The following is a 12,094-nucleotide window of genomic DNA, read 5'->3' on the forward strand; positions in this document are numbered from 1 at the left end:
GTACAACATGGAAAAATAATGAGTTAAAAATGTATCCTGCTGCATTATTGAGATGATTTTAATCAAGGAAACTAAATTGTGTTTATAACTATGAAACAAGCAGAAAATAACAGCAGAAAAATGACATTTGGAAGACATTCTTTTGATTTGCACCCATTTATAAGCTGATATGCTACCACCGAATAACAAATCTGACATTCAAGACATTCACCATACACTGCATTGAGTGTAGCACTCCTATAAACTTTGACACGTGCCAAAATATAATAAACCTGCAACATGTTGCAGCATGTTCCCTCACCTCCAGTTGTAACAATAACATGTTCTTGCAGTGTAATTATTCCTTTTTAAAAAACACTCCCTTAAGCAGCATGACGGATACATTCCTCAGAACAATAAAGCTTATGGAATCTGTCTTCTTGCATAGAATATGAAAGTGCTGCCCTCTAGTGGTAGTATGGCTTACATTGCACTTTGATTACCCCAATGAAATACATTCAGTTACCTTTAATTAGGCACATCTTGGTAACAATCAGCCTTGCAGTGAAGCTTAAGTTTATGAATTTTATAATTTTATATTATACATGTAATTATATAAAGTAGAGTTATTGTTGGAACTGTTATAGATACGTTTTGATCCCTGTTTGGATTCCTCTGCATGGTCAGAACATAAATATGAATTGCACTGTTTTACTGACAGGTTTCTAAAATGTAGTCTCATAAATTCATATCAATAACAGGATTTTAAGACAATTAAAATATATTAGCCCCATGTTTTAGGCTTCTCGGTTGTAACAAGGTGTACCTGTTGTAATAAACTTAGTGTATCTCTACATTCCAGCTGGATCTGAAGTCCAATAACCACTTGTTCCAACCAGGAAGAAAACCATGTTTATTCCTACCATGGCTTCATCTTCTTACTGGAATTCTTACACATAACAGGGCTACATTCACGCCTCATTCTCCTGGTACATCTTTAGTACTTCCAAGAAGGCAAATTTCCCATGCAAATACTACCATGGATTGTATAACCCACACAAAGGGAGTGTGAAATCATCCAGGAGCAAACTGTGCCGCCTGTGGGATTAAAACACCAAGGCTTTGGCAGGAAGTGGAACCTTGTAGGGTTTCCCTCCGTTTCAGGGCCCGGCCCTTCCTCTGTGTCACAGATCTGGGTCTTATCTGCGGGGAATGGAGCGACAAGGGGGAAGAACGAACAAACAAAGCCATCCTGATCCTGATAGTCTGTGGGTGGTTCCTGCTTTTACGCCAAAAATGCCTGTTGGTGTTGGCACTGGAGAAAAGGAATCCATTTTAAGGCGATTAAGTGACTCAGATTTAGTGTAGATTACCCAACCAAAGTGTGCCCAGACTCCTAACATACTCATATATACACATTAAGGCAGAGGGATGTCCTTAGCAGTCATAAATGGAGCACAAGTCTTTATACCAAACCCTTCACAAGAATTAATCCCAGATAATCTGTCATCTCAGTTTCCCATTAACAGACCCTGATGCTGAGGTGTAAGGTGTAGATTTGTTGTCCTTCCGCATAGACGCAGCTTGTTCTGAAACAGAGGGGATGACGGGTAGGTGATCTGAGACGTCGGTCAGCTGGTCATTCATCTGATCCTTGTCGATGATGTTGGTGGTCTCCGAATCCAGCTCCCGAACATTCTCCCTGCAGAACCTCTGTCTGAGACGTTTCATCTGGGGAAGCTCGCAGCACGTCTCCAGCACCACCAGGACAAACACCAAGCCCAGCAGCAGGTAGACTGGAAACGCAAACACACATTAACAAACACACAATATAAGCAGCATGATTAAACAAAGACCAGACCAGTGTGACTAATCATAACAAGGATTGGTCAGTGAATAAAGGGTGCAGGAGCTGTAAGTCTTTGATTAGTTTGAACTTGTCTGCAAGAAATGTTGTAAGAAAGGACCTGCAGTACCATGAACACATCACAGAAATTCAATCCAACTCTTCAGGGGTATGTTTATGTGTATTATTCTCAACCTTTTTTCCTTGTTTGTCATGCTACACTGTTAGCCTTTGCTATTGATTTTAAAGTATTACCGCAAATTGCCCCATAAACTCACCATTAAAAAATCTTGGCCGTTAGTTACTGTAATTTGCAAAGCCTTATAGGTATAATTAATGATGCAATGTGTAATTTACAATAAATTACTGTACTTTTTGAAGTTGTGGTAATTTACTGCACACACACTGACTGTAACACAAACACAGGTTGTTATGGTGTTCTGTCTGTCTTCCAAGTGTGTAGAAATGGGAATATTTAGCGATATATCGTGGTCAAATTCTGGATTAAAAACCCTCCCTTGCTCACTCCTCCCATCGGTGAAGCGACAGTGGCCTTCGAAGACAAAAAGCTCCTGTGATGCATGATAAGTATGATCCTCCAATACCCATTAAAAATGTCTGTCAATATAAATTATTTCACCCACAACAACAACTATACTTTTCTTTGCTGTCCTCCTGTGTATTTCATGCAGCCATTCACTGTAACACAAGCATGTAAGTTACTAGTTTGTCCTACTGTAGAAACATGGTGGTACAAGATGGCAGCCTCCATGGAAGGGGACCTGCTTCCATTTAGATATAAAGGGCTCATGCTAAGTTTAAAAAATAAATTGTTTTCAAATTCAGGATAATATATAGACTAATTAAAACATATTTATGAATGTTATATTCTATTTCTACCAAGTCACGAAATGCTACATGCCTGAAAATACTACATACTGTACTTTTAACACTCTTAGATAGAAATATATGAAGTGTTATAACCAATTACACATACTATGAAGATGAGCTATCAATATATCAACATTGCAATTACTCCAATGTTTTAGCTCAAACCAAATGCCTGTAAAACTGATGACATTCCCCTCAGTCTCTCCTGTATCTAACAGCTCACTTTCTTTCCACTCTCACATCAATAACATAACCCGGTCTGCATATTTCCATCTCCGCAACATCAATCGTCTCCGCCCCTCTCTCATCCCTCACACCACTGCTATCCTGGTCCACAGCCTCATCACCTCCCGTATCGACTCTTGTAACTCACTCCTCTTCGGTTTCCCCCACAAATCCCTCCATAAACTTCAGCTGGTCCAAACCCCCTCCTTTCACCACATCACCCCAGTCCTCCAGCAGCTTCACTGGCTCCCGTTCAAACTCAGAATCACCTTCAAAATCCTCCTGTATACATTTAAGGCCATTCACAACCTGGCCCCCCTGACTCTGTCTGATCTCCTCCACATTGTCACCCCCTCTCGCTCCCTCAGGTCTTCCTCCTCCCTCCACCTCTCTGTACCCTCTGCCCGTCTCAGCACCATGGGGAGCAGAGCTTTCAGTCGCTCTGCTCCCCAACTCTGGAACTCACTCCCACCAGACATCCAAAACTCTGACTCACTACCCCTTTTCAAATCAAAACTCAAAACCCATCTGTTTCAAACTGCATCCTCTGCCTGATTTCTCTACTTCATTTTAACTTGGTGTTACTCTACTTGTTGTTTTTGATTAATTTTATCGCATTGTTTTATTTATTGTGTTTGAATCTTTCTGTAAAGTGACTTTGGGTGTTGAGAAAGGCACTTTTAAATAAAATGTATTATAATTGTTTTTATTATTACATGTTAGCATGTTCAAATGTTGGACTATGGCTGCATTAAAGGAGAACAATAATAAATGTACATTGAGACATTAGTAATGTCATTGTGTGAATGTCAGCATGTTAATGTTAGCATTTAGCTCATATATCTGCTGATCCAAATCTGGTTCCCATTGACCTGGAAAGGAAAAAATGTCAGTTTCCAGCGAGAACATCAGACTGAAAATTTTCTCCAACTGCAACCAGGAATCAAGCTAACCCCATCTCCTATTCATAAGCAGTAACGTGATAGCTGAGTCCTTGGAGTATATTCAGCCCTCTACCCACCTGTAATGGCCAGTCTGTAGAGGTGTGGGTGTGGGTTGTCTTCTTTACTGTGGGTCTCTCCAGGGACATAATCCCCGAGGCCAATGGTTGTCAGGGAGATAAAACAGAAGTACAAAGACTCCAGAAAGTCCCAGTCCTTCTCCATGCTTACAAAGATAGAGGCGGGGATGATGAGGAACAACAGGGTCATGATGAGGGCTAAACAGGTAGCATGTATGGCAGCTAGCTTCGATTTAGACATGGCCCATCGGCGGTGGAAGTACTCCACTGGACGTCGAGTCACCAGGACCATGATCCTCTGAACCACGACGGAGAGAAAAAAGAGGGTGACAGGGATTCCCAGGATGGAGTAAAAGATGCAGAAGGCCTTCCCTTCGTCTGAGAGTGGGACACTGTGGCCATAACCTGAAAAACACAACAAAACATGATTGGAAAAATATCATAGGAAATGTATAAATTCCTTGCTAACACATTTTGAGCTATTTAGTGTTTGAATACAATTATTAGCTGTTGTTCTAATGGCAGCTAGCAGGTAACAACACTTTGAAACAAGGCCTGTTGTCTCTCCAAAGTTTAACAGCTACATTTTCCTAGCTAATGGTAATACAAGAAAGCAAGCTGCTGAATGCTAATGCTAGCTGTTGTTTGACAGAGGTAATGCATTTATTATTCTGTTTTTACTTGATATATGCCTACATTTTTCCCCAGAATTTTGCTTTTCTCAGTGTTTTCAGTTGCTTTCACATCCCTTATTATCTAATTGAAGCTTCCAAGCTAACAGAAATACACGCTAGTATGTGGCACAATGCTAATGTTAGATTTTGTTTGACTCCAAATATCTAGTTCAAATTTTAGTCACTTTTATTCTATTTTATTTATTTATATACTTATTTATTTTAACTATTGCATCTTATTTTCTTTTAATGGTTTAATATTTTAGTGTTTTATTATCTTATACATTTCTTTTATTTTGGTGATTTTAATTTCCTGTGTTGAGTTTTAACATCTTATTTTACCTCCAGTGTTTCCTCATTAAGATATTATTTGAGCGTTTCCCCAGACTTCTTTTCATTTATTTATTCTATTTTTGTTGTTTTTATTACTATTGTTGCATGTATTGTGTTCTTAACCTTAGGATTGCGGGGTGGGTTTAGGGTTGGGGCTGGGGGTGGGATCTTTTTCTTAATTTATTCTATTTTAAGTTGTTTTTATGAAGAGCACTTTGTGTTACAATGTCATTGTATGAAAAGGTCTTTATAAATAAAGTCTGATTGATTGATGGATTGATGGATGGATGGATGGATGGATGGATGGATGGATGGATGGATGGATGGATGGATGGATGGATGGATGGATGGATGGATTGATTTAGTCGTTGTTGTTTAACTTGATTTATGACCTGATTTTCACATTTTGCCTTATTTTCAGATGCTTTTGGAGTAAGACTACCAGTTGTATTAGGTTTTAGTTACTTCTTTGTGAACAGAACACAAGCTATTAAGTGTTGAATGCTTATGTCTTCTTTTGTTTGACCTAGTTATGGGCTATTAAATGTGATGTTTTATCTCAAATACGAGCAATTTTCTCTCAATTTTTACACCTTTAACTGTATTTTATAATACCACTGGACAAATTCCCTAAAACTTATGTGACTTAAAACTTAGATCACAGCATACCACTTTCTAAACTAGCAACTGAGCTTCCCACCCCGAGCATGACGTCAGCGAAAAGTGGCAGCTGTGTGAATATGGATGATTACAGGGGTATAATTTGAGGTGGGATTCCTCTCCAGGAGCCACTTAGCTGCCGTGAAGCTCTACACACAGAACAATAATTACACAGATGGAAAGAAAAACAGATGCTCATTCGAAGCAGCATGTCTTCTTATGAAAGACCAATCAGATCCAATTCATACTCAATCTTAAATCCATTAATAAATAATGAGCAAAATGAATTATTTATGTAGTACTGCCTTCCATATCCTTGTGTTTACTGAAGGCCTGAGCTCTGCGGGGTTTAATTTGCTCCTTTTGGGAGGTTAACTAGTGTGTGTGTTATGGAGCTTCAAGGGTGTCAGTTCTCATTACACCACTACTGTGTGGTGCAACAGTTTTATCCAGACAGGGTGTTAAAATATTTTTCAAAAGCATTAAACTGTTACCAGAGTAAATATATTTTGCTCATGACCAAACTGTGGTGCAGACTCTTGTAGGGGTGGTATAAAGCAGGCTGTTCTATCTTTCTTTTATATCACTCATCATATCTATTCTGACTATTAACTTGCAAAAAGTAGCAAAACAGATTTCTAATATTTCAATATTTATAGATATAGTGCCTTATTATACACCCACAGTGCAGCTGTCATTGCTATTTTGGGCGTGTTGGTCTCAAACTGTGGTATTGTTGTAAGGTTTATTACAGATTTAGTTGTTGGATGAAAGTAGATAATTAAATTTCATCAATGTTTCCACAATCCAGTGTCAGTTTTTAAATAACTCAGGTATAAATGTTGTCTCTTTGTCTGAGGAAAAAGAGGGAGACTGGGGCTAGCAGGGTGTTTACACTTGGTGGGAGTGGTCCAGGTAGGAGTGTCAGGCATGCATGTTGTGATGCAGGCAATGACGGTATTGAGATTTAAGAAAGCAAGATCACCTGGCTCTTAAAGGGAAGGAGGAAAGACACTTTGGTTTGGTTAATGATATGCCCAAAACCCACATATGAATAATCAACTTCCTGCTTCCTGCAAATATCCAATCATGGTTGGAGGTTTCAGAGTGGCCAATGAAATTTGAGGGGTTAGTGGTTTCAGCATGTGCCCTCTACACAGAAGTTATGGTCATGTTGCAGCAGTCACTGGTTTGACTCCTATCAGCATCCCTGCATGTCTGTCTACCCCTACTTTCTGCCTCTCCTCAGAAATAAACGGACATTAATTGACAAAGATTTGTGTGTACAATAATTCCAAATAGAAAATGATTAACAGTAGCCAAAGCAAGTTTCTATAGAAGTAGTTGATGAACTGCTTTTTTTTTGTAACAAAGTTGGCGTGAAATTTCATTTCTGAAAGAGCGCCTTCATTCAAAACTATGTGTTACAGATTATTCATGTAGTTGGCTGCTCAATTGTCACTGTGCATTGATGATTTTGTGCAGATTTTGAAAATCAGAAGTACATTTTTTATGTGTTAAAGGGATAAACGTTCTCTGTAAACCTCAGTCAGTTCTTGTGAGCAGGATTTTTCTGTTTATTTTACTGGTTTGGATGCCAATGGTGGTTTGGTATTTAGCTTTTAAATTATAATGTAAATGTTTTTCTTTAGAGAGATTACACCTGAGATTGTTGTATACCATTTTACTGTTCAGAGTTCAGTTTGTTTAGTGTTTATTACATTTTAGAGGCTATTATTTTGGTTTTTAATTAATATCAGTCGTTGTAAAGAGAGTAGGCTAGAAATTTTTTATGATACTGGACATTTTTTTTATTAAAGCTGCTGTTGGTAGTCGTGATATTAACACTACCCCTCCCCTCTCTGCTGTCATAACCCCGCCCACAAAAGATCGTTGTGCGCGTTCTATGAGGAAGTAGTGGCTTCCCAGCCAATCAGGGCGACGTAGCGGGACGGCCACTTGACCAATCCAACAGAGGATTGGAGATTAGCTCCGATTGGTCCGTGATAACAGGAACAAGGGGAATGATACCACTGCTTGATACATAGGCATTAGAAAACAGAGATTTCGCCATAATCTCAAATTAATCACTTACAGATGAGTACTGATGGGTATTATGACATTTTCTCCAAACCCAGCAGAAAAATCGTTTTTGACACCATTCCTACCAACAGCAGCTTTAACTTTTAAATTAAAATTTAAATGTTTTTCTTTGAGCATATTACACCTGAGATTGTTGTATACCGTTTATCTGTTCAGTGTTCAGTTTGTTTAGTGTTTACTACATTTGAAGGGCTATTATTTTGGTTTTGAATGAATATCAAAAGCTTTAAAGAGTAGGCTAGATACTTTTATGATACAGGACATTTTTTTTATTAATTCATATTGACTCAGGGCATTTCAGTGTGCCTTCAAAGGAAGGTCATTCCACAACAAAGCTATAGCTACGGGTATCAAACTTGTCTTAACCCTCCTTTTATCCTTGGGGTCAATTGGAACCCATTCAATGTTTAACGTCTCTATATTAATGATTTACATCATTTTTTTGGCTTTATATTTTATGACTTTTCCTAATTTAATGAGGACAATTGGGAAAACATAAAATTAGAATGTTGATGTGTTCCAATTTCCTGTGAAAAAAAATTAAGAATCTTTGCTACTTGGGGTCAATTTGACCCCAGGCTGTTTTAGCTGTATAAAACAACAAAATTCAACATTTTACACACATTTGTTTTAGTTGTATAGTTGCAAGTTTGTTTAGTGTTTTTGAATGAATATCGTTAGCAGTAAATAGAAGGCTAGATACTTTTATGATAAAGGCCATTTTTTTTATTAATTCATATTGACTCAGGGCATTTCAGTGTGTCTTCAAAGGAAGGTTATTCCACAACAAAGCTATAGCTACAGGCATCAAACTTGTCTTAACCCTCCTATTATCCTTGGGGTCAATTGGACCCTATTCAATGTTTAACGTCTCTAAATTAATTATTTACATCATTTTTAGCCTTCATATTTTGTGAATATTCCTCATTTAATAGGGACAACTGGGAAAACATAAAATTAAAATGTTGATGTGTTCCAATTTCCTGCAAAAAAAATCACACATCGGTGTTACTTGGGGTCAGGTTGACCCCAGGATGTTTTAGCTGTATAAAACAACAAAATTCAACATTTTACCCACATTTGTTTTAGCTGTTTAGTTGCAAGTTTGTTTAGTGTTTACTACGTTTTAAAGGCTATTATTTTGGTTTTGAATGAATATCGTTAGCAGTAAACAGAAGGCTAGATACTTTTATGATACAGGACATTTTTTTTCATTAATTCATATTGACTCAGAGCATTTCAGTGTGCCTTCAAAGGAAGGTCATTCCGCAACAGAGCTATAGCTACAGGCATCAAACTTGTCTTAACCGTCCTATTATCCTTGGGGTCAATTGGAACCCATTCAATGTTTAACGTCTCTATATTAATGATTTACATCATTTTTTTGGCTTCATATTTTGTGAATATTCCTCATTTAATAGGGACAACTGGGAAAACATAAAATTAAAATGTTGATGTGTTCCAATTTCCTGCAAAAAAAAAATTACACATCACACATTTGTTTTAGCTGTTTTGGATGATATTGAGGTCACTATAACATACATTTTTATAACCTAAAATAACCATCAAGTACCTGAAACATAAACAGTTTCCAGAGGTTTAAATTGCTGGGGTCAAATTGACCCCAATGATAAAATATGTTGGTGAATTTGAGGGTAACAAGAGGGTTAAAATGTTTATTGAACTAATGTGGGGGAAAAGCTGTCGAATGAGGCTACTTTACTCTCACTTAGTGATTACATTTGAACAGAAACGGGCACACCTGTGTCCCGGACCTCACCTGTCGTGGTCAGGACGGTGCTGGTGAAGAACAGGGACGACACAAAGTCCCAGTTGTGGTTGCTGTTGTTCCCCAGCACGGACACTCCATAGTTACTGGCTTCCAGCGCGCGGGCCAGCAGCTCCTCGAGGCGCTCATCGGACACACAGGGGTTCTCGCTCAGGAAGTCCCGTCGGGTCTCTATTAACTCCTTCCTCAGCTCCTGCTCGTACGGCAGCTCGATGGCGGAGAAAATCCCAGCGCCGATGATGAGGTAGAGGATGTAACCAACAACTAAGAGAGTAAAATTCAGCGCTGAATGGTGTCTCTCTACAAACTGAGAGAACCAATCTGACATACAGCCGCGCGACATTCCCCAAAGTTCACACCAAGCAATAACACAACAGAAAAGTCACTGAAGCAGCTTCACTTAATGTCACAAAGAGCTTGTTGTTACTGAGGTAATGACTTCTTTCCTCTCTTCAGAGGATGGACTTCTCTTCCTCATTCTTCACATCTCACTGGGAGAGGGCAGTGGTGACGTCATCCCCTCACCGCGCCAGGTGAGTGCATACTGCAGTCTGCGCTTCCCACTGAAACTGGTTTAACAGGTTTCTCTGTTTTGAGTCATTACAAAGGATTTATTTTCTTCGAGGCTCAAGGTCAACCCAGATTTATTTCTGTAGCATACCAACTTCTTTTTCCTTTTAAAAACTTACACAAAACTTGAAATAAAAACCCAGAACAATTAGAATCAGTTAGGAAATATATTTTTTACAATTAATTTACTTTCTAGGATCATCAATAATAAATACTACAGAATTATTTTAAATGTATCCTGTTATAAAACACAACTACCTTACTTTTCATTATGAGGACTTTACTTCAATATTTACATTTTCTTACACTTCTTGTAAAAATGTTGGTTTTTTTCTACATAGTTAAAAAAAACAATTAAAGGGATCCCTGAGCATGGTCTTTAGCACTCAAGTACGTGTCCAGAACTTTTTGACCAGGGTGGCCCAACTAAGGCTCTCACATAGGCAGGGGTGGCCAGTGCATTTACAAATAAATAACTTTTACCCTTTCCGTCTTCATAACCTACTTTCATTAAAGTATTAAACAGTTGTTGTATTCCTTTTGACTTAAAAAAAAAACATGACAAAGTGGCATAAATCTTCTAAGCTTAATTCTTTAAGGACTTACAAAAGATGTTTTTTCAAAGTCACATTTGAGGGCACTAATAAAGAAATCTACTGTCAACCTTTTAACTCATCCCACATTATAGATATTAACAGAAACCCCATCTCTGACAAGGCAAACAGCCAATCATAGTTTAGGATTTTGGGGTGGCCAATTGGATTTCAAGGGGTGCCAGTGCCACCCTTGGCCACGACACTGATGTTCTGTACTTGGGCCGTGTATCTATTTTGGAAACATAGAAACGAGATTAAGCTGCTATAATTACTCTTGGTGGCAAGTAAGAAAACAATTACAAGGGGATGGTTAAGCCTGAATCAGCCTTCCCTTGATGATTGGATTGGAATAACTTGAGATATTTAGGATGGAAAAATTGACCTATCAATTAAGAATCCAAATGGACAAATTTGACCAAATTTGGAACAACTGGATTATATTTGTTGCACCCAAAAGAGCAGTTTTTACTTGATCTCACAATTTCTGTCTGGTTATTGACGATTTTTTTCTTTGACAGCAGTGGCAGGCGACCACCCTGGTTCCTGATCATAGTTCCATGTACACTGTTCTATCTTTAATTAAACTGTAACAGAGTTCTCTTTAGGTGAATAAGTGAGCCTTATCTGGCAGAGTTTATCCCCAGCAAATTGTCAGGTCTGTCCATAGGAGGTCATTTTGTATCCACCATTATTGTTTCTTTTTCACAATTGCAGGGAAATTTAAGTTATCAGAGAAGAGTGGACACCATAATGGATGAACAAAATCTGATACATGGTCTATGACCTCCTTACCTTCTTTGGACTCTTATTCCAGGATGGCTGATGTCGTGTTTTTTCTGGACTCAAAACAAACACAACTGGAAGGACTTTTTTTTTTGCTTTTACTTTTGTTGCTATGCTGTTGTATCTACCTGTCCATTCCAAATAAAGATACAAATAAAAAAAACAATTAAAGGTACAGAGTGTAGAAAGGGGAATATATAACGTTATTGCTCAACCCCCGGAAAAGAAGCTCCTGTGATGCATAATATATATGATCCTTTCTTTATCAAGTAATCTTTATTTAAAAAAAATGTGCAAGGTGTATAGTTTGTTTATTCTGTGCTACTGTAGAAATGTTGCAGAGCAAGATGGCGGCCTTCATGGAAGGGGTCCCTCTCCTTATGTAAATATAGAAGGCTCATTCTAAGTGAACAAATACTAAATCATTTCTAATTAAGGTGATTATACACTCATTGAAACATACTTATTAATATTATATTCCATTTCTTTCTGTTCAGCGAAACACTGCTAAATTCTACACACTGCACCTTTAAAGGGGCACTTCAGCACATTATGATAAATAGTGTTTGATGCAATACTTAAAGTACAGATGTTCTACAGAACTATTTAATCAAATCTAATCTA

The 12,094-nt window shown here is 38.0% G+C and overlaps 1 protein-coding gene across 1 annotated transcript; it reads right to left on the reverse strand.

Moving 5' to 3' along the window:
- Window positions 1-40: 40 nt before the first annotated feature.
- LOC117830209 (potassium channel subfamily K member 1-like) lies at window positions 41-10,129 on the reverse strand. Its single transcript, XM_034708234.1, has 3 exons — window positions 9,513-10,129; window positions 3,963-4,367; window positions 41-1,775 (listed from the first exon to the last, which is right to left on the reverse strand). The coding sequence occupies exons 1-3, from the start codon at window positions 9,862-9,864 to the stop codon at window positions 1,486-1,488; spliced, it is 1,047 nt and encodes a 348-aa protein (XP_034564125.1). The 5' UTR covers window positions 9,865-10,129; the 3' UTR covers window positions 41-1,485.
- Window positions 10,130-12,094: the final 1,965 nt, after the last annotated feature.

This window comes from Notolabrus celidotus, chromosome 18 (genome assembly GCF_009762535.1).
Source record: "Notolabrus celidotus isolate fNotCel1 chromosome 18, fNotCel1.pri, whole genome shotgun sequence".
In the NCBI taxonomy this organism is placed as follows: Eukaryota; Metazoa; Chordata; class Actinopteri; order Labriformes; family Labridae; genus Notolabrus; species Notolabrus celidotus.